The 24516-nt window shown below is 29.9% G+C and overlaps 1 protein-coding gene across 2 annotated transcripts in view; it reads right to left on the minus strand.

The window, feature by feature from the left end:
- The window catches only part of Not1 (CCR4-NOT transcription complex subunit 1), a gene marked incomplete at its 5' end in the record, with an annotated part of 49773 nt that overhangs the window by 8715 nt on the left and 16542 nt on the right, over positions 1–24516 (minus strand). For both annotated transcript variants that reach the window (XM_067050321.1, XM_067050323.1), the window contains 17 exon segments: positions 1948–2082; positions 2175–2561; positions 3584–3715; positions 5504–5612; positions 11959–12234; positions 12330–12478; positions 12763–12942; positions 13423–13641; positions 13718–13858; positions 14842–14997; positions 17622–17762; positions 19451–19590; positions 19769–19970; positions 20810–20944; positions 21029–21256; positions 21331–21510; positions 23881–24024. In XM_067050321.1, coding sequence (XP_066906422.1) covers positions 1948–2082; positions 2175–2561; positions 3584–3715; positions 5504–5612; positions 11959–12234; positions 12330–12478; positions 12763–12942; positions 13423–13641; positions 13718–13858; positions 14842–14997; positions 17622–17762; positions 19451–19590; positions 19769–19970; positions 20810–20944; positions 21029–21256; positions 21331–21510; positions 23881–24024 — 3054 coding nt within the window.

Below are 24516 nucleotides of genomic sequence, written 5' to 3' on the forward strand. Positions count from 1 at the left end.
AGAGAGAGAGAGAGAGAGAGAGAGAGAGAGAGAGAGAGAGAGAGAGGAACTGCTAAACAAAGTTAGGGAAAGGAAGGTTTTCTTGGAATTTAGGATGGCAATTACATTAATCCTCATCTCAATCTTTTGTGTTTTAACTAGTACAAGTGGAAAAATGGTGGTGTAGCACATCACATGCTATTTCAATTTCAGGTGCTTTTTAAATATTGCTCGATTTAAATACCTTAAAGTCTCCTCTTCTCGTTTTTAGTGAAATTTCTACCTTATAATAATAATAATAATAATATAATAAGTAACGCCCTAGCAACCCTGTTGGTAACACAATATTAGGATAAGTTAAGGTTAGATCAACTCTCCTGTTATTATCCAGCTTCCAGGAATACTGGGGTAAGTTAAGGAGTAGACCTATTACTGCAGTGCTTTTCTGTTTTAAGTGTTGGTCCTGGTTCCAGTTGAGGAATCCTCTTGGACCAATAGAAGAGACTCAGGTCAGTCCTAGCTTAACTTGTTTAAATTAAGTGCGCGAAGTGACAATTTGCCTTCCGTGCTGTGGACCAGAGACAGAGACAGGAGTGTTTATAGTTTAGTGTTAGACTTAATTAGTTAATAAAATTTTAGCTATAGACATTGAGAGTAAGCCAGTTGAAGGTGGTATACCCCACCACACCAAACAACCAATCAGCATGCCCAAGTCCATTAGTGGTGGCTCTCAGAGCCCACATTTTAAGTTGGGCTCCTCTGATAGTAAGTAAGGGCTCCTCTCAAAACGATAACAATTGACAAATACGAAAACAATCATCCACTATTGACCTGCCAACCTCCTAAAACTATTCTATACCTGTCTACATACTCGAAAAATAATACTGAACCAGTTGAATATAAAGTCCACTTTTCTCGTCTAATTCAAAACATGCCCGAATCCTTTATATATTTTTCAGTAATGCCCATATTCAGGAGCAAACCCGCATTTACCTGGAAATGCCCAAGGACCATTCGGACACCATATCATTACTGCCCCACATGAGACAAAATGTTCTAAAAAGTTTGTCCTATATGGCTTTGATGTAAATCATCCACTGGATGACATTACTGATGAACTCCCACAACACCTGCTGGGATTCAAAATGGCACAGTGCCTGACTAGACTGCATGAAGACAGCCAGCTATACCCACTAGATTTAATTCAAGTAATAACTGACCATACAGTCACTTTATCTTCCTTACAAGTACTTCAAGCCATTGACTATATGCACTTTAGAGCAAGCCCATTCAAGGATGGTTGCCCAGTACAGTGTTGCAAGTGGCAACAATATATATATGGCCTATTGTGATAGGCATTGCATGTGCCCTCAATTTGGGGAATCCCACTCCCTCACAGAGTGCCCTGCGAGGGGAACACCTTTAATGAGACACCTCTACAAGACAACGCTGACCAGACTGCAGAGTTTTCAGGGATCCATCCTTTAACGAATCGTCAGGGGAACTACGCTTCAGAGGACTAAGAATAATGTCATACGTGAAGAGCTCCAACTCCCCACTGTGCCAGAGTTCATAAGTCGCAGGAACATACAATTTTTTGATGGATTGAAGGCTTGTTATAACCCCCTGTTTTGAGATATTGCCCCTCCACCGAGACTTGGGAGGTGGCAGAGCTCTGTCCCCTTAGTTGACATCCAGGGACAAGGGAACACATAGTTGACAAGGGAAGGTCTTACTACTTCACACCTATCAAGTGGAACACCCCTCTCCGTTCCAATAATCCACTGACGTTAGCTACATGTTATTAACTACCTTAATCAGACCCTACAGCTAACCTCATAATTTTCATTTTTTTTTTTTGCAATATAAAAGATTCAAGTAGAATTCTCGATCTTATATTAATTCAAGACTATTGGACACCCTGATATAAGTATTAATTATAATCTAGAAGATTTAAAATGTATATACCTTCTGTTGAGGAGTGTGTCCTAGCATCTTCCCAAGAAATATGCGGTGAGAAACCAATTCTAACCACGCATATGAAAAACCTGGAGATTTGGACGGTCGAAGGATGTGAAGTGTATGGAAATATGCTGTCAATATCTAGATAAATATATTATAATCAATATTAGATTCAATTTACCTATGCTACACACAATTTAATTAAATTGTAATTAGTCTTAATAAAATATTACCTGAAAATTTATTGCATCCAAAATTGGTTCAGTACCATTTAATTCTAAAAATAGCATTATAAATATTCGTTGGTAAGGTAACTGTTGAAATTCAGTTTGGTGTGTTTCATGATCTTGCTGTAACACACCTGCAACTATCCCCAAAACTTTGTTTAGTAGATTAATTTTTGTTTGACTGTTATTAGCATCTCCAGAATGTTTGACAAGGAGGGAAATCAGTTTTACATAGGCATCAACAGTATGGAACATTTTATTCCTAACTGCTGTTGCAGATGTTCCAGTCACATCTGGAAGAAGCCTATAACAAAGTTCCACTACCATCTGTGTACTCAAGCGAAAAAATCTTGTAATTAAATCATCCGTTTTTAATATTCCATGACAATTCATCTATAAAAAATATATATATATTCAATTAGTAATCATTTGATACAATACAATTATTACTACAACTATGATAGAAATGTTATGAAACCAAGATTTATTTAAAAGTAAACTAAGTTGCTTAAGTAAACCGTTTTTTTTTTGAAAAATGGAATTTTAACATTTTAAGTTAATTTGTTTAATATAAATATATATTATAAAAAATAAAAAAACACCGATTCATAAGGTATGCACAAGTGCTTCCTCATTCCTTAACACCTAACATAACTCATTTTAATTTCATTAGTTCAGATTTATTTTCATTTACAAAAGTATTTATATCTTCAAAATACCAATTGACTGTGATAAAAAAAACAATTCTAAAAAATAAATATAATTTTTAAAATTTATAAATTGCATATATATTTTTGTTAGATTCAGCAGTTATGAAAAACAGTATTTTAGTTCCATTCCATGAAAAACTCACAAACAGATTCACTAATTTCATTGTTCTTTTTTGAAGTTCTGTAGAGTTCTGGTACCATGACCATCATGAATGTTATAACAAAATATAAAAATTATATTAAAAAAAAATGTTTTTTTTTTAAACATTTGAATAATAAAAACCAGAATTGAGAAAATTCAGGGTGATTTGAGATTGGTTAAACATATGTTAAAAAAAATAAAATATTTTCTGTTGGTACAACTTTTTCTCATATGACATACAAATACACTGTGTGTCTAAAACTTTAAAAAATCCATAGACCAAAGTGGTAACCATGTACAAAAATCACAAATGTTTGAAAGTTGATTCATGACTTGTTTTGGTAACTAGAGTTATAATTTAACAATGAATTGCACTTTAACAGCAACTATGTGCATTTGACAAAACATGATAAAATAAAAATTGTTAAGACATGAGGCATGTTTAATCTTGGTCTCACTACAAATAACAACACAGAAAATCAAATTGTGAACCAATATTATTCCTACTGAAAATATTGTTTGTCCTTAAACAAATATTGCTATAAGCTGTTTATAAAAATCACCTGGTGAACAAACAAAGAAAATGCTTTATTGGGATCCTTAGCTCCCTGAGGGGAATGATAAATTCCAACCCATTCTCTAAGAAGGTACTCAGTTTTCTCGGCAAGTCCAGGAGGGTCATCATATTCACGAGCCTGGAAAAGAAAAAAATATATATGTATTAACAATATAATAAACATAATAGTAGTTTTAAGTAACTTTAATAAATGCATGTAAACTATTTTATATTTTTTAAGATAAAAAAATTCTTCTTTGATTTAATTCTAATAATTTAATCCTTAATAATACATGAATGATATAAAAATTAATACAAATAGTAAAAAAAATTGTGATATTAGTTGTGGTACCTACAGTATACCTATCCTCTATAAAGTAGGTATTGGGGCCGATCATTAGGATTGAGAAAAACCTGGCTGTTAAGTGAAAATATTGACCACATAACTTACCTGAATAATCATTGGTCAAGAAACAGTAAATCCTTAATTAGTGCAGAATACAAAAATCTTAATGGGTTCTATCGATACCCAGATTATTTGAGGTGTGGTTAAGAAATGATCTAAGTGCCAAACATTTGAAAAAAGGTTTTCTAATCAGCATCATGCCATCAGATTCAACTCTATAAACGACCTCAATTAGCAGAAAGATAGCAATGACAGTAAGTTGACACCTATCTTTCTTTTTAAATGTTATGAATCCATTTACCATAATACTCAAGTTTTTTGTGTTTGTTTTTGATTTTTTTAAGGGTCTATAATTTAGTATTGCTCAAATATTTGTTTTCCTTTCACTGCTGTTGCGGCCAACATATGTTTGGTAATCGATTAGAGACAGATGTTATAAAAAACAAAACAAATTCGCTCTTGTTTTTTTTTTAATGAACAGATGAATTCTTAGCATCTCATTGTGTACATATACACCAGCTCGAGCGTCTCTCCTCGAAGAAGTTTTGTTAGCCAGCAATCTGGCCATCTACGTTTACTTAGTAACTTTGATACAGCGGCTCTGCTACAATTTTGGCCTATCATACATGAGGACAAAACGGGAAGTAGTACGTTTTTCGATCTACTTTCACTAGGAATCAACCTATCCACAGCAGAGCCATTTTCTAAGACATTTTTCCCTCTCTTTTGTTTAACCTACAAGTTAATTTATGTTATAAATAGAAGTTAAGTTGTTTTTTTTTCTAACTTGTAAATTTTTCTATATTTTGTTTTCAATGCCTTTCATTTATTATGTTCACTTGTTTAAAATAGAATAATAACAAAATTCGGCTGTTGATTTCATTTATTTTCATTTCTATTTGCGGTTGGGCTAGTAAAGGTTCCTTTTGAATCCCTACCTGTCGTATTTAATTCCCTAATTGCCGTAATTTTTTTAACAGATCTAATAATTTAGAACACTACATCAGCTACAATTATGAAACTTTTAAGGATAGTGACATTTGAATGGACAAAGAAAAACGAGTTAAACTAATATAATTTGTAAATGTTTAAAACTGTTGATGTTGAATAATCCATAGCCAACCAAATATGAACTTAGGAAGATTGTTTCTGAGAGATTTTTCAATTGTAACAAAATCATCTTTTATAGTTACTTTAAGCAATTTACTATTTTAAATCTTATTTGGATCTTACATGTATTAATCAAATTAATAAAGATTTGGGGAACTGACAAAATGAGATAGTAAATTTTTTTTTTATTTTTAAATCACAGAAGAATATTTTGTTAGCACTAGATCACTTGGGCCCTAAGACTTCATTTATTTAATGACCATTTTTATGACATTGAGGATCTGAATGTTAGATGAATAACCAATCTTACTGTCAAGATTTTTGAAATCCCATAAATATTGAATCACAATCCCTTATCATGTAATAAATAAATTTCTGAGATATGTTCACTCAATTTTTTAATCAACTAACCTTTCCATGATGGATTCCGGATATTATCAGAGCTGCGGGGCCATGAGTTCTGTCCGAAAAGATGTTTGATTCATGAGTGGCTCTTAATAAATCAATCAATGCGTTTAATCTAAAACAGAAAATAACTTAAAACTCTATTCATAAAGAAAAATAATGACATAATAATTTTGACAGTTTAGTAATATCAAAATAATCTGAAAATTATCAATTAGCATTAAACCAATATTGTTAAAGGGAATCATAAGTGATTTAAGAAAAATAATTACTTTATTAGTTTATTTCTAATTAATGTACCAGCTAAAAATAAATCTTGACCAATAATATAATCTGTCATGAAATTTTAATATACTAGAGTATATTAATCCTGTTTTTAATGCAGGATATTTAATATGTAACATGACTGAACAATATTATGTTTTTAAGCATTCTTCTGAGCAATAGATTCAGAAGATATTTGAACTAATCATTAAAAAAAATAAAAATCACTTAATCAACTCTAAGAATAAGAAGAGCTCTTCTCCATAACCAGATAAAATGTGGACATAAAAGATAGTCATCAAAAATAAAACTGATAAGATAACATATGCAACTACAAACTCTTGACTAATACCGGATAGTAAATAACATACTCTATCATCAAAAAAAGTAACAAGGTAAGAGCTTCCTTCATTAAAGAAGTCAAAGCTACACCCATGCAGTAGCAATGCCAATCAGCATTAATGAGGGACAACAATTAAAGAAAGTATAACAGTGATGAAAAAAAAATTAAGACTATCTGATAAAAATTTAACATAAATTATTACTATGAAAGTTCAAATGAAAACAATGACACTAAACTAAAATTACAATAGTAGTAATATCCAAGAAGAAAAAATTAAAAACTAAACGATTCTGTGGGTAGATAACATTAAAAACATTTAAAGCAACAGAACCTGTTGTAAGATACACTCAGTGCAAAGGTCACTGACAATACTCATATTAACCAATACCAAATACTGAAAGTTTTAACTTAAAATAATAACAGAAATTCTCAAAATTTTGTTACTGGTGGCACACTGAAATTAATTCAGAACAGCCTTGTAAAAATGTTAGCAGTGAATTATAATAACAAACCATATTTGTTTACAGTATGAATGTTTATTTACATAAGATATTTATAACTAAAATATTCTATGGATAGAATGGCACTGTATTGTATGTATATTAAAATTATTTTTCTTCAGTATAATGAAATGAAAAATAGTTTATTATACTCGGATTAAGTCCCTTTAGAACAATTAAAAAATTAATTTTAATTTTACAATAACATATAATGGCCAAAAAACAGTGTGGCTTCACTTAATTATAACTTGTAAAATTGTATATAAATAATTTTAAATACAGAGAAGGAAAAAAATAAATAAACTAAAAACTAAACTAAAAACTGACTAAAAAAGATAAAATCTAAACAAAAAGATAGTTACAAAATATCTGTACTATTATATTAGATTAGATTGATGAAGTAAAAGGTAGTTAAATAGAAGGTTTATAAAATACCTCAGGTAAATAAAAAATTATTTATCAAACGCAGCAGTTAGGTGAGGTGGAGGGTGGATGTCAGATAAACGGGATCTGGTAGTACAAGATTGAACTGAGAATTTGAATTGCAGGTTTTCTAGGATGTAGGAGGGCACTGAGTACTAATTACTTGGAATAGAAAGGAAGCTAGAAAATACTGGCATTGTAAGGATGGATAGAGCCACTTCAGCTTAACTTAATACTATGATATAATGCTTAATACTACTGTGCAACTCATAAGATGTTTAAGTTTATATTCGAGATGACCCGTTAGTCCACCATATACCAGGCAGCCATAGTCAAAGTGGCGGAAAACAAGAGAGGAAACTAAGAGTTGATAAGTTTTAAGTGGAAGGAGATAACGGATTCTATTGAATTGCTTTAGGGTAGCTATGGTTCGATGGGAAATTTGGGCAATATTTGGTTTCCAGGATAAAGTTTGATCTAAAGTGACACCAAGATTTTTTACTGCCGTATAAAATAAGATAAAAGTATTGTTTAGGATATGGATGGGGGGTCCTGGGACAGATTTAAGGAGAGGAGATTCAATTATGATAGCTTTAGTCTTTTTGGCATTAATAGTAATTTTATTGTTTGTTGCCCAAGTGCTTATACTATGTGCTTATACAAGATGTCATGGGGATAGAAGGAAAAGTAGTAGTGTAAGTCGTCTGCGTATAGATGAAACTGGGAATCCTGGATGGTAAGTAGGTCATTGATAAAGAAACCCCTCACTATGGCCGAGTGTTCGAAACCATGGACCTTAGGCAACATTATATATATTGACAAAGATGGAGAAAAGAGTAGGAGATAGAGAGGAACCCTGAGGTACGCCTTTAGAAAGAGGTAGGGAGGATTATTAGGAATAACATGCTGGGAACGACCGGTAAGGAACGGTTGAAACCATTGAAGAGCACTAAATGACAAAGAGAGGCTGTGAAGTTTAGAAAGGAGGATATTTTGATTTTCAAAGGTTTTGGAAAAATTGAGGAGAATAAGTATAGTGTATGGAGGAAGCAGTGTATGAAAATGATTCCAGAATTTGACTTGAACAATACATCACCTTCCATCATGAACATACATTGTTGTGATTTAAAAACATGTATATTCATAGATAATAATCAAGTTATACAGTTTAATTCTTAAAATATTCAAGTTAGAGGAATTACAGTAATATTTAAAACAGTTATTTTCAGTATCTTTTTTAATAGGCTAACAGTTATCTTATTTAATCGGCGTATTTTAGAATCCTTTGATTTCAAGAAAAGTGTTTTATAAAAACAATGTATCCTGTCATTCTGTTTTTCTGAGGATACCACATTCTCCCTAGTTTTGATGATATTTTAGGAGGATAAAGTGAATCAGAGAGGTGAGAAATATTATGTTATATAAAAAAAAAATATCTGTGGTTCAAAGTATTGTTTAAATATATCTGGAATAATTACAACCGATATTAGGAGACTTGTTTGTTTGCCTCTGTATGATTATAAACTGTATAATTTTTTTTTCCATATTCTAACTTCATTTTGCAAAATTTAAGCCTAAATCATTTTCAGAATAAAAATATGGAAAAAGTTTTAAAATGTTAACATTCAGTTCATGTTAAGTTTTTAAAAATAAGAACTAACACCGTTCATTTCCCATGCCCCCAAAATTATAGTAATGAATTGGATCAGAATCATCCAAGATCATTTGAATTAAAAGAGGAGTATCATATCTTCAAACTTAGTTGACTACAAAACATTTATGGAATATTTAAATTTTGACTTTGAATTTCATTAAAATTATTTAGCAGAGTTCATGAGTGTATTTCTAGAGTGAAATATATTTGTTTATTATGACAATTTGTAGATATACCGGGACTCAATATATCAATCCATGTTACTTCAGTGTTTAAAACCAATTATCTATATTATGTATATGTATGTATAGTTGACCGTAAAAATTTATATATAGGGAGATGGTCAGGGTTGCGGTCAATAGTGAAACAAAAATAGTTGTAAACTATTTTTGTTTCACTATTGACCGCAACCCTGACCATCTCCCTATATATCTATATTATGTGTTATAACTATCAATAACTGAAATCAAATAACAACAACCATGAAAAACTAAAAATAAAAATGATAATTTATTATTTATGATGAGCTATAACACATTTAGGAAGGAAACAAACAAAAACAGGACTGAGTTCAATTAGATTAAAGTAAAAACACTCCCATGCAATGTAATTTCAAAAATCAATACACTATAATGAATATTTTTAATACTTGACACATAATTTTAATTTATTTAAATTAATATAGAAATAAGGATAATACCATAGTTTCAATATTTCATATATTTAACATCTCCAACATTTATTTTTTAAATAGAAAAAAAATAGTGTTCTTTTTGAAGAATAAACACAAAATATTTAAGTATTTTGGGGTTACTAAAACAAATTTTAAACTAAAAATATGAAATTAATATGTTCTTTAAATACACACAAATTTCAATTATTAATCAAAATGAATAAATTTACTTTTGGGCAGAAGGATTTAAATATAAATCAAACAAAAGAATAGAAACTGTGAACCCAATATGGTATTCATTTCTCAAAAAATGTGGTCTAAAAAAAATTATTACTGGGAAAGATCAACTGCTCTTATCTTTCAGGATATATTATTATCAAATTTTACAATTATCATTATATATAAAAATGAATAGGTTATGGATATTTCAGCTAATAGAATATATATTATTTTGTGCTTCGTGTATCACTGATACAGAACTACTATATATCTTATCCCGCATTGAAACAGAAATCATTATTTATTATTTATTTTTTTTTTTTTACAGCTCTGTGGGTAAGAGATAGTACCTAGACATACTAGATAGGAAATCTATTGTCTGTTTCTTCAATATCAGATGTCTTGTTGGAAGCACATCTAGGGTGGCTTTCTGGCATGAATAGATAATGGGATTTAATTCCCACTCCTCTATCTTTCCCTCCCCTACAGCTTTTTGAGAGAAATGCATGACAATTATTGATGTAAAAATATATCTCCCGAAAAGAAGAAAGATAATGAGGGATTTCTACCACCAAAGATAAGGAGAGTAGTGCTGTGTACTATACCTAGAATGATGAAGGGAGTTTAAACTTACATCATGATGAGGGGTAAGTACCAAAACAGGAGTCTTAAGGACATCTGGAAGAATCTCCCTCCCAGTGTACATCTCCAGAAAGGTGGAGTTGATAAAGAAATTAAGAAGGCTAGCACCTTCGTATAGAAAAAGAAGAAAGCAGAGCAGAAAAAAAAAAAAATTGAAACTCAAGGTGAGCCTAACCAAAGCAAGAAGACCTAGAATGGAAGTAGGAAAAATAAGAAGAGGAAAGAATGGTAAAAACTTACTTCTCAAATCTAGAAGTATGATTTGAAAAGAACTAGGGTTGTTGAGGTCTGCTCTCCCAGAAGGACATTGTTAATGGATTGTGGAGATTACAGATGTGACTATAAGGATCTTTTAATTTGCTTGAGATGCCATGAGTATGACCATAAAATTGCTGAGTGTAGTAAAGGTGATAGCAACTTGCCATCACGTACCAGGCTGAACCACAATTGCTTATTATAGTTCTCAATAAAAAGTATGATTTAATGATTGTATAAAAGTTGTTAAAAAATAAAATAAAGTTGTATGTATTTTCAACAATAATGCCACTGGCAAAACCTTCATGTGCAGGCAGAGTATAATAAAAAAATTACCATTACTTCCCAGTAAGGAACTAGCTCCTCTGCTCAAGGAACAATCTGCATGTACTCTTCTTTCTCCCTCCCCTCAGGATTGAGTAGAATAGGTTGTAAATTATCTACTTTATTACTTTAAATTACCAATATATGAAATATATAGTAAGCGGAAACATTACAATTATGAAAAATTTTGAATTTGAGTTTCCAAGAAAAATACACGTTAGAAGATCCTCTGAGTCCAAATAACCAAGTCTCACAAAATGTTGTGTGTGTGTGTCTGTGTGTGTGAGTGAGTGAGTGTGTGCGTATGAACAGCCTAGCTCAAAAACAAAAGTCATATGAAACTAAAATTAGATATTTAGAGAAGATTTACACCTAGGATTTAATAGAACCTTTATCAATGAAGTCGACCAACTGGAAGTATTACTTTTTATAACTGATTTTATACTTTTTTAGAGTCTTCTCAAAAATGGCTCTAATAATTTTGAATAAACTCGATAAACAAATTACAATTAACCAGGCATTGCCCTCACTGAAATAGTACATGAAATAGTTTCATCATTAGCAGTTATAAATATAATTTAAGCAAAAAATTTTAATGCACAGATAAATCATGATGATGGAAAGAAATTTTACAAAAGATACTAAAAAAATGAAACAAAGTAGATCAGAATATACACTGACAAATGTGAACTCAATTTAAACAACTTTTACATTGAGCATTTTTTAATAAATATTGACTTCAAAAGTTTTACTACTTAAAACATAAAAGATTCTCTGAAAGCACTGAAAAAGTATTCGTTTGTGAAAATCAAATAAAATAATTTTAATTTTTAAATTTGGTGTTTTCTACAAGCAACTAACCCGATATTCCATTATAATATGTGTATTCAAATATAAGCTTTCACGCTTGTTAAAACATTTATTATACATTAAGAAAATAAATAAACAGGGAATTTCAAAGAATGTTTTATTTGAATATCTCAACTTGAGTAAGCCTAAAATTGGTTATGATGAGTTTACATGTACTTATTCTGAGATAACCCTCTAAAAATTTTCAGACTGTTCTGAAATTTGGCACATAAGTTTCCCTGTTGACATAATTAAAATTTTTTTTCCATTTTATTACATTATTTAATATTCAGAATAAATAAAATTATTGCATACCCTTCTGGAGGTTGGCGGGAGTGAGCATTAATTCGCACCAATATCTCTACCACATTGAACAGATCGTTTTCAGTTATCACAGAATTATTTCTGTCATCAATAAGATATAACTGAACTAATTGCATTGCAAAAGTTACAGCTACATAGTTCTGACCATTTTCCATGAAATGTGCTAACTGGACATCGAATTGTTGCATATTAATTAGCTGCGATCTAACTAAGACATCAATACATTCCAAATTGTATCGGTATTCTTCTCGACATTCCAAAACGGTCCTATGGAAAGTCAATAAATAAATGTAATAATTACGATAAAAATTGTCAGCTCATAGGACAAAGCAAAATCAAAAATAGTTTAAAAGAAAACTTACATTGTAACATGTTTATTTGTCCACTGTGTTCCAAAGGCACGAGGGTCTTGTAAAGTTTTTAAAATCCTGAGATACAAATCACGATGTCTTAAAACCAATTCAGGATCCATTGATGTGACTGATGATAGCTCCATTAAATTTTCAACAGTCTGCAACAAGATTTTATTTTTTAAAATCAGTAATGAATTTCTACTGACTGACTGGCATCGATCAAATGGATTTAAAAAATGAATACACTAAGACTTGCATGCACACAACTATAATGGCAAATAAATTTTTAAAAGTCTTATTCATTCTATATAAAAAAATAGACTCTCACTTTTTTACATAAAATCAAAGAATACTTAATAATGAAAGTGGAGTTGAAGAGCACAAGCAGTTAAAGTCAAGAATAAAGAAGTTAATCTAATCATTCAAAAAATGTACAATATACCTTTTGTACTAATCGGACAGCATAACCATCTTCTCTTTCTCTTCTGAGTATAACAAGTAAATCCAAAATATTGTGTACTTGAGGAAGAACTTGAGATCCCAAAATAGTCTGAACATAATGTTCTAATTCAGATGTGAGTTTTTCAAAAATAGTATCGAATTCATCCTGAGCTGAATATGGCTGCAATAGAACAATAAAATAATTTTCAAATTGAAGAAAAATGAAATTATCCTGAACTTAATAAAAAAAAATTGAAAGATTATTCAAATAAATTGTTGGACAAGTTAAATGGAAATAGAGAGAGAAAAAATATATTTAATTTAACACGTTGACTGCCACAGTACTTTTCAAGATTTGAGTCTAGGAAGCCAATTTAAGTTTGGTCAGTTAAGCCAAGTAAGCAAATTACGAGTTATCTCATAAGTTGGCATCACAGGCACTAACACCAACTACGAGATAACTCGTAGTTGGCAGTCAACATGTTCAGTAACATACTTGAGAAAGAACTTATGAGCAAAAGGTATGGACAAAAAAAGGGGGAATAAATATTTTAATACAGTATCAAATTTAACTGCGGCTGAATTATATTTGTTTCTATAGAATCAATTTTAATGGAACATGAGTTAATAAAAGAGAAAAATTAACTAAATAGATACATACCACTGGTTTAGGAATGAAAATAGCAGCATCTCTTTCTGATATTGGTTGAAAACCAGGAATATTTCTTGCTAATTCTTCATATACAGCAGTTTGCTGAGCTGTTACACCTCCAACCTTCAATCTAAGTTGTTCAGGCATTCGCTCAGCTTGATATGTAAGTACACTTGAATCACAGTACCTTCTACCTTCATTACGCGCTATTTTACGCCTATCATATTCCTTTAAACAAATATTTAATAATGAATAAACAATAACTAAATCTATAAGAGTATATTAATTAAATAATTATACAAACAGGTAATAAATGTTTATCCATTTCGGGAACAGCTTTTTCCATTGCTGTTTTCTGTATAAAACAACATGCTAATTCCATGTTTTCTTGAGCAATAATTGTAGCAGCATGTTCAACCAAATTCTTTTGTTGTTCATTAGGATTCTGAAATTGGCATAATTAATACATTAAAATACTTCAATAAAAAACAACAATAAATATTAATTAATTAAATAAGCTTAAATGCTCTTTTTAAGTTTGAAGTAAAGAGTTATATATAGTAAATTATATATATTACTATGAACACTTCATAAAGAAGAGGCAATAACCCTACATAAACTTAAGTATGAAAACTAAATAAATAAATCATCCACTTTCATTTGGAATTTTATAATAATTGCATTATGAAACCTCTATATCTTTATTAGTTCCTTCAAATAAATCAAAAACTGTAAGAGATAAATAGTATAATCCATGATATATATTTTTTTTTTTTTTAACAGTTCAAAAGACACCATTCAACAACTTAGGAATTCCAAAGAAAGGAGAGACAGTTCATGAACTTGACACCGAGAGGCACTTGAATGGACAGTTTAAACACCATGTTATAATCATATTTCAAAAGTCATGACTAAAAATATAAATTAGCATCTATTCGAAATTATTTGTAAAGTTCAAATGTGCCTTCAATATCAATATGCTTTCAAGAGAAACTGTTTTACATATTTAAGCCCCACCACTCATTCATTTCCAGTAATGAAAAGTGTTGAAAAACTGGAAGTGGAATAAACACAGAGAATACAACTTTAGGGTATGGTATGGCAAAACCACACCAACTTGTGCACACCACAAATCCAAACACATTCTGGCGGAACTCATTTGTGAGATTAAGAATTAAACTTTGGCCTAGAAGGAAAAAATAAACTTATCACTTAAAAATGGTTGTGAGAACACAGTTGCAGGGGCGTTCAGGAATAAACGGATTGAATGAAATATACAGTCTTAAAATTATACAGGCCTTTTTCATGGCTAAGTACAAATATGATAACAACCATGACAAATAAAAGTAAAGACTGTATAAAAAAGAGGTAAATATACATATGCTAAATCTAAGATAATGTTTTAAAGTATTCTAAATTTTTACTTACGTGCAAAGAACTAAGAAAACTGTTCTTCAAGTTGTTGCTGATAGACACTAGAAGTTGATCTCTACAAGTTATCATAGCCATACCTGCAGTTAAATTTCGAACCATATGATGAGCTGCCTGGCGCATCCTTGTTTCTTCTGGTTCTAATGCAAAATCCTAAAACCATAAATGATAAGTCCAGGCCTCAAATATCTTAAAAAATAAATGCTTTACAAGAGTTGCATGCTCATGAACAAAATTAATAAACCAACTAAAAGTTTGTTTAGTAGTGATTTAATTTAATGTAAGGTTTTAGTAATGCAAGCAACATTTCCTTGCTGTATCTTATATTAAACAAATAAAAATTTCCCCCATGTTTTATTTATAGATCCATTAAAAACTAAACATCAAAAATTTGACCCATTCACAATCCTTTTTTTAACTCGGGTTGGTAAAGAAAGTAAAACATAAGCACCAAGCTATATCTCTGCAAATACTGAAATTATTTCAACGTTTTTTAATCTTTTTTTAGGAATTTGATTACCTTTCAAATAAACATACACACAGATTGCCATAAAATGTACACTTTTTGAATAATGAACAAAGTTTTCTAGTATTTAGAACTTTTTTTTCTGCTTTTTCTTTCGGATTTATGCTATATATGAAAAGTTAAGAGGCTTTCAGAATATGATTATAAGCAAGTTCATCAAAATCATTAAAGCCGTTTTGACACTACAGTCAAAAGAAAAAAACTGTTTTCAATTATTGTGCACAGGGTACCCGACCATGAATACTCTCCTTACCTAGGTGGTAAGGACGGACAGAATGGATTTCTGCCACTGCATGAGTCACCTGAGCTGGACCTCATCACTCTTGTTCATAATAAAGTCTAGATTTCATAGTGGCTAATCAAAGCATCCAATACCAAATTTTCTTGAGGTTTTTAGTCACAATCCGAGTGTCAGTGGATTAAGACTGAGAGGTCATTATCAGCAAGAATCTGCCTCTGAGGTAGAGAGCAAATGGCAATATGTGCAACATATAAATATCCTCAAAACACTTCTAAGTTAAGAGCTTGCCCTGCACAACTAATTCTATCAGAGTTAACACTAGAAATGCCCCTCCAAAACATAATTTAGCATGCATTCTGCATTAATTAATGCTATCTATAAGAATATTAAGCATTGAGCACATCATTTAACTGGGCGTCTCTAAATGTAAATATATCCAACTGATAACCTGATATCACTCACTACAACAGTAAAGCACTTTGAATCTTCTAAAATCAAACAAATTTATAAGCACTTTTAAGTCATTACTTTTACCTTCTGTTTTAAGGAAAAAGAAGGCCATAGGCAAGATTTTGGTCCTAATAGTCGTTCTTCAATTTTTATAATTTAATAAATAATTGCTTAAATATAATTTATTGAACTATTAATCATTCATATGTATATATATGAATACATATATACATACACACACATTTATGTATAAAATATATTCATTAATAATTCACAACCAAATATTTAACATTTGAATTATTGAGAACAATGTAATTGCATTTAGTAATTCTGATAGAATTCAATTTCTGATCAGTTACTTGGTTTCTCAATTTGTGTTTAAAATTGTTCACGATAAAAACATTTGTTCACAGATTGTTGATGAGCCAAAGATATAAGGAACACTAAATGCAAACTTTTTTAATTTGTTTGAGTCTGACAAGACCTTTCAGGGATCGAAGATGTTGTCATTCTGTTGTAAAATATTGATAGTAGGTAGTAACTTGAGAAAGCAAAATGTATTTATTTTTTTCTTCTTCTTCTCTCAGTAGTCTTACAGAAACAAGACATTTAATTTTTTATTTTCATAAACTTTTTTAGCCAAGTCTAACTATGGCTTCTCAAAAGCTGCTATTTCAATTGTGAACGTATGATAGCTTAATGCTTTAAGATAAATGACTGATTGATTAAGCATCTATTCCTTTAAAAGAGTCATAAATGCCAGTGTTTCATTTACTTGTCCAAGAATTTCTTTAAAATTGATTTGTTCATTTTCTAAATTTCTTTTTAGAAAAATTCTGTATCAATTTTAATATTCATATGACAAACTTGAAATATAAAATAAAGATCCGCTTCTGAGTCTGCCAATGGCCGATTGAACTAGTTATCTTTACAAATAAATAATGTTTTAAATATGTGAAAACACAATATTAGATATCAGCTCATAACAAAAATATATTTCTGATTTCATTTAAGAGCAGCACTAATATTACTCAACAGTCTCAAGTTGGTCTTGAGCTGAAGTTAGTAAACCCCTGGTCTAGAGAGAGTCAGTAGCTCTTGGCCTCACATTCAGAACTTGAAGATTGTTTCCTCATTGGAGCATGTTAAGTCCAACCTATTTTACTATGATGAGCTTCAAGGCTAACTTGTGCTAGGTATACGTACTTTAATGGTAGAAGTTATCTTACGGCATCTCACTAACTTAGTTCCTGTTTAGAACCATTAAAATATTTCTAAGACAAGATTGCTATAAGAACAAATTACCATTATATTTTTAGAAAACCAAACTAATGAAGTATGGAAAGCTCATGAACCATACCATATTTTGACATTTCAGAGAATAAGAAGAATAACCAGAGAAATAAAGAGTGGACAATGTACTATTCATGTTCTGACTAAATTATAATAACTCTAAGATTGCCAAAACCTTCAGATCAGTCTTACAAAAATTATATGCATTAATTTTTACACAAATTTTATTCACTAATGTATAATCAAATTGTAATGTGATTAGAATACCTTCTTTATTATCTGTTCAGTAGTAGTAACAGCAATTTTGACAGCTCGATCAACTACAGGATGAATCCATTCCTGAACAGCCCTCTCTACAGCTTGACAAATAAACTGTTTCAATTTCGGATGGGTTTGTAACAAAGGAAGCTGCAACAGTAAGTAAATATTAAATTATGCATAAGTGAAATATAAAAATTTATACATCATATTATGAGTTACATATCCATGAAACAAATTTGATGATATACTTCAGATAAAACAATTAAAACATAATAGGATTAAATCATTCTAACCCACTTCTAGGTATGAAAGTAAGGAATCAGATAATACAACTAAACAACTTGGTTGATTTTAAAGAAGTGTGGTACCCTCTTTGGCCACTAGAAATAATCCTAGATAGTTATAATTTTAGGTGGAAATAATCCTAGGTGGGAAATGGAAAAGGATTACGAACAACATTTGATCAGCTAAGCTGATTAAAATGAAAATTGGTCTTCATGGTTTTAATCAGCCTACTAAAAGTAATGAGCGACAATATAAATAACAGCCATGTCATCCTTCTAGCAACTGAATGACTTATGATTCCTATATATCATCATTGATATATATCAAAATTATTCTCATCACTAATCCAGGCCACCCATATCTCGGTGGTAAGATGCAGTCTTACCAATTTGAGATCTATTGGCAGTGCTGGTACGAATACGGCCTGGGGCGTATACTTTTTTCATTTTTCGGTCCCATAATATGAAAAACTTTGACCCCAACCATAGTTAGGCAGTATAAGGCTCCAGTGGGAGTCTTGGCCGAAATAAAAAAAAAATCCTGAAGTTGGCATTTAGTTGTCACATACATAAACACATTGCTAAACAAAGTGAACTATTTACTTTTTGTAGGATTTCTATCAATCTAGGAGATAGTCGAGGGTGCGGTCAAAAAATACCACAAAATAGATATTAACTATTTATTTACTAACATTTTGCCCTACTTTGCAGGGCTTCATCAGAGCTATCCCATTGAAAAACAGCAATAGGTAAGTGGAAAAATGGATAGAAAAGTGGGACAAAATGTCATAAAATAAATAGTTCAAAACTATTTTTGTTCCTTTTTTACCACACTCCTTCATATGATGTTACAGTCATTCATTTTTATATATAGTATTTCCATCAAGTTCCTTGCTTTCTTCTCAACTATTGTAAATATAATAAAAATTTCAACAATTCTAAATTGGGAATCATAATTTTCTTTGTATCATACATTACATACAGTAAGTCATGGAAATGTTATGTATTAGCTCTAATGATCAGTTTACTACTTTAAAAATGCTTCTGATATAGTTCATCTGCAAAACTTTGTATCTCCAATTTTAAAATGCTTCTGATATAGTTCACTCGCAAAACTTTGTATCTCCAATTTTAAAATGCTTCTGATATAGTTCACCCACAAAACTTTATATCTCCAATTTTAAAATGCTTCTGATATAGTTCATCTGCAAAACTTTGTATCTCCAATTTTAAAATGCTTCTGATATAGTTCATCTGCAAAACTTTGTATCTCCAATTTTAAAATGCTTCTGATATAGTTCACTCGCATAACTTTGTATCTCCAAATTTAAAATGCTTCTGATATAGATCACCCACAAAACTTAGTATCTCCAATTTTAAAATGCTTTTGATATAGTTCACTCGCAAAACTTTGTATCTCCAATTTTAAATTATTATTAATAACAAATAAATTAGTATTTTACTGTTTCGATTGATACTAATAAAATTGTAATCAAGTTTTTTCATTGAATATAAAAAACAAGATTTTTCTAAAAATAAAACCGCAATTACCTGAGAATTCACAGTGATATGTTGAGCAATACTTGCTATTGAAGATACATTTATCTGCATATAATTGAATCTAGGTTCCGGTGGGCTAAGGATAGCTAGAGTTGGTGTACTATTAGTAATTCTAGGAGTCATGTCTTCCACTGAAATTAAATAAATAAATAAAACTTATTAATATTAAACTAAAATTATTAGAGATTTCACATAATTTACTAATCACTAATTTTTTTAAAAAATTACTGCGAACTAAACAACAAAAGTTGCTATTAAATATTCAAGTAGAAGAGGATAAAAGCTAAACTGTGAACTGTGAGCCTATACCTGGGTGAGACTGCTGCTGGGGCTGAACCTGTGGTTGTTGTGACTGCTGTTGCTGTGACTGCTGCTGCTGCTGAGTAGGTGTTTGTGATGGCGTAATGGGTGTAGGAGCCTGTGCTTCATTTTTAATTTTTGGAGGTGAAAGCTGATGCTCCAGATGTTTCAAATTTTCTGGGTCTTTCAAATATACCTTAGGTTGTAATTCCTATAAAAATAAATAACTGTCCTTAATTGAATTAAAAAATCGAAAGTAAAATATATAATTTAAGCCACAATTTTATTTTCAGAAATATAACTGTCTTTATACTCAATTTTGAAAATAGTAATCTTGCAAAACCTAAATATCAACAGGATTAAAATAATAAATTTATTTAGTTTTGCATTAAGAACAGAATAAATTAAACATTACATAAAAAACTAGTACTGCATCAAAATATTAATTAAGAACCCCAACTTTATAGGTCAACAAAACAATATAATTTATTCTTCAATTGTTAATTCAGTAAAACATTATAATAATCTGTTCAGTCTAAAAATTACACTTAACTATCTTTAATGAGGTGTAGATAGTTGACCGTAGATTAATGATTGGAGAAGTTTTTCGGGGGGAGTGCGGTCAGTAAAGAACAACATAAATAAACAAAACCATATTTATTTATTTATGCCAGGCATAAAATAAATAAATATGGTTTTGTTTATTTATGTTGTTCTTTGCTGACCGCACCCCCGACAAACTTCTCCAATCATTAACTATCTTTAATTTATGTGCACAAATTACATAGACATATTATTTTAAAAGACTGAGAGCTTGATTAGTGGTAACAAAACGCCTGCCAAGTCCCTCTTTTATGTATTGAGATGTAAATGTATGTATTGAGAAAAAATACATTTAACTTCAAAAGTGTCTATTTAATCTACCAAAAAAATTGGGCAGAACTGGAATTGTGACAGTTTGACAACAAATGATGATTACAGTCTCATTAATTAAACTTAACATAAAAAATTTATTGTAAAACATTTGAAATTAATAAAGGAAATTCTTACAGCTACATCCAGAGATAAATTTTTACATAATACTTCTATTTCAAATTTAAGATTAAGCTTTAGATCAGGCTCTTGATGTAATTCTGAAAGAACATTCATAATAGCCATAGTCCATGGATTCGGAGGTTTAAAAACCTAAAAAAAAAAATTTTTTTTTAAAATTGAGTTACAGGTTATACAGTTAAAGGATATGACACTGTCACAGCTATGTAAACTTACTCGACTTTTAGAGCATGATTCCAAAACCTTTGCCACAAATGGTACAACATAAAGAAGTTCTTGCTGCCCTTTACTGTAAGCTTCAACGAGTAATGACTTCAAATCTAAATCATCATGCAATATAGGTTTGTTACGACCAAGAGTCAGCATACCAAGCCAATGGCCAAGATTTTTTAAGAGTGATCTATCAGAAAAATTTGCTATTCCTTTATCAGACCTGAGTAGTACCTGAAAATAATATTTATGTAATTATGACAATTACAAGAATATTGTTTTATAACGAACTTAATTGAATTAAGTACCCTAATATTACGAAATGTTTCTTGAAGAACTAATTTATTGAGTTCATTTGTTTTGAGTACATCCAAAAAATTTGAGTATAATGCATGAAAGTTCAGTTCAATACTCGCACGTTTCATGACTAGATATTGGGCCATCCAAGCATGATATTCATCACCAACAATCTCTCGTAATTCATCACACTGAAAACAATTATAAGCATGAAAAATGGAATCAGTATCACATTGATATAATAAAAGAGTAGTAATTGTTTATTAAATAAATCAACAAATATAATAATTTATAATATATAAATTAACAAGTTAATTTAGACTACCTTTCAAGAAAGAAGGTAGAACTTCAGGGGACAGAATGTAAATGAAATAATTAAGTACGATCTAGGTTTTGAAGGATTGAAGTGTATAGTGGTAATTAAGATTTTAGGATGACTAGATATTGGATCTGAAGTGGAGTTGGCATTGCTCCACAAGTTTGCACAGCTTTTACAGCTATTGTCCATTAAAGAACTAATATTATTAATTTAGTGTCCATACAAATAAAACATATGAAAAAATTTTAATCTTTTAAATTTTCTACTTTTTAACTTTTTCTTACCAGACATAACACATTAGTCAAAAGTACATTCTGAAATAAGCTCACTGTAATTATGGATGTTTTAATAGCTATCAGTTAAATTACTGGCTATCCAAATAAGTTTAGCTATTGAGAATATTAACAAGTATAGTTCATCAAGGATACTTACTTTTTCAAAGTAATTATTGTTTTAAACTATATTAAATTGGTTTAATAACTTAAACTTTATCATATATTAATATACATATCACTTATATCAAGTTATGAAGCACATTTTAATTTTTAATTAAGGTGCGAGATAAATTAATATCAGAGTTTTTCTCTTATACATACTGGAATATCCAGCTATCTGGCTTAACTGGCATGTCTTGGTTTCCATTAGGAAGGATAAGTGGAATTTTACTCTTCAAAAAATTCTGAAGATTTGGAAAAGGGGCTATTCTTATATCATGCTATTTGTGGATCCCTTATTTTACCAGTAAAAAGAAATATTAAATCATAAAACGAGGGGAGAAAATGCAAAAAAAAAAAAAAAAAAAAGGGAATAAATCCAATTTTAAATTTTCAATACAATATAACCTCCTCTTTCAGCTGGTACTTGCTTAACCCGTGAAAATAATAATTTATATATTAACTAATAATACATTCAATGTTACACAAATCTCTGTTCAACAAAAAAACACCATGTAAAAAAGTAAAAATGAAACTTAGGGAAAATTAGCATAGGCACGAATACAAATACGAATAAGAGGAATATAACCAGTAAACAAATGATCAACTTGTTATTTATCAATTTCACAACTGTGAATGATAAACTTTAAATTGTTTATTGTATTTTTTAACATCCACATGAGAGAGGTAATGAACAAGAAAAAAGTCTAAATACAAATTATTGTGCCATTTGCTTCCTAGAATTTCAGGGAAACTATAAGATACCATAGAAAAAAAAGCAAGGTAGTTTCTGAAAGAAAAAAGGACAGATTTTTTTATATTTGATTTTTGGATTCTATGTATCTCAAATTTTGGAGGGTTTATTGATTACAAACATCTTTAAGCATGATAAATATAAAGTTAATTCAGGAAATTACTTGAAAGTGATAAAAGAAAAAAATCAGAAAATTTATAAAGGATCATCCTAAAATTACCTTCATCATATTCATCATCCTATCATTACAAAAATATAGACTAGTTTGAAAATAACTACAGCAAAAATATGTGATGTTGCTAGACTAAGGGTGAAATATATCAACCCTAGTGGCAAGCACAGGCTGAACTGCAGTTTAATAATTAAAATACTATAATGGGTATTTACTAAAGAAAGGGACAAAGAAGATTTTGAACAATGCATTCTCTTGTAGAATGACTAAATTTCTTTGACCAAAATGAATATAACATCATTTGAAAGTAAGATTAAGCAATTATTTTCTGTTACTAGTTTAGTGAAATTAAAAATTATTTTTAGTTAATTATGACTGTGGCCTTAAGTACTTAAGTGAAGTATTCAATTTTAGGAAAACAAATATTAATGCAAACTTTGGTGCTTCTTCTTGCATGCAAAGATATCACAGAAAACCTTTTTTTTTTTTTATTCGTTTATTGTGTAATTGTTTTAAATCAATGTTATATGACTAAAATAATAATATAATAATAAAATAAAATTTGTTCGTTTTTCTCTCCATTTTCAATTTTTGCAATTTTCAATTTGAAGATTAAGATAAATCCATTTATTCATATTTTTTAAACATGACATTTAAAAAAGTTACACAATTATTTATCAATATTTTTCTAAACTGTTCAGATCAAAAACTACTGTTCCAATAATAATGGTTTAAATAAAAACAGCCACCTAAATTAAGCATATTTTTGGGTTTCCTAAAAATGTTTTGCATTTTCATGCCTCGAACATTGATAGATTAAACTATTACTAGAAAAATGCAATAGATAACAAATAATAAAAGAGTGGTGTATCATATACTAACCTTAGTTTGAAGGTTCAACTGACTTAGATTATTAAAAATAAATGCGACTTTGTCCTGTAGGGCTTCAGGAGGGGCAGTCATTTTTTCTTCTTTTTCAGTAGCCACTAGTAATGTATCAATGTTAGTCGCATTTGCTATAGAAGGCTAAAACAAAACATATGTGTAAGATGTATTTAGTATTTATTATGGTAACTGATATTCAAACTATAGAATTTTAAACATCTTTATGTTTCTTATTTCAAAATAATATTACTATCACACTGACTTACAATAATCAGAACTAAAGAAAGATTTAAAAGTTAATAACTATAATCCATCACCAATAATAAATCTAAAACTGAACCACACAATAGAATATAATGATACAATATTTACTTCTTTGAAGTTTCAGAATAATGTAAAGAATCTATACTGATTATAATAAAAGAAAATAATATATTGTGTTGTAATCACAATCTTTTGCAATAGTTACAGACTAAAAAGATCATCAGCTGTGACAATGATTTTTTTAAAGACTGATATTTACGAACTGTATTGAGTTTTGAAATTGGATGACTTCTATTGGATACTGCACTGCTAATATCCAAGAACTCAAAGAGGTCTAGAGAGAGTGGGTCTTCTCTGGTAGGAAAATAA

The sequence above is a fragment of the Halyomorpha halys genome, unplaced genomic scaffold, assembly GCF_000696795.3.
Source record: "Halyomorpha halys isolate HHAL.00 unplaced genomic scaffold, Hhal_1.1 Scaffold1421.1, whole genome shotgun sequence".
Classification (NCBI taxonomy): Eukaryota; Metazoa; Arthropoda; class Insecta; order Hemiptera; family Pentatomidae; genus Halyomorpha; species Halyomorpha halys.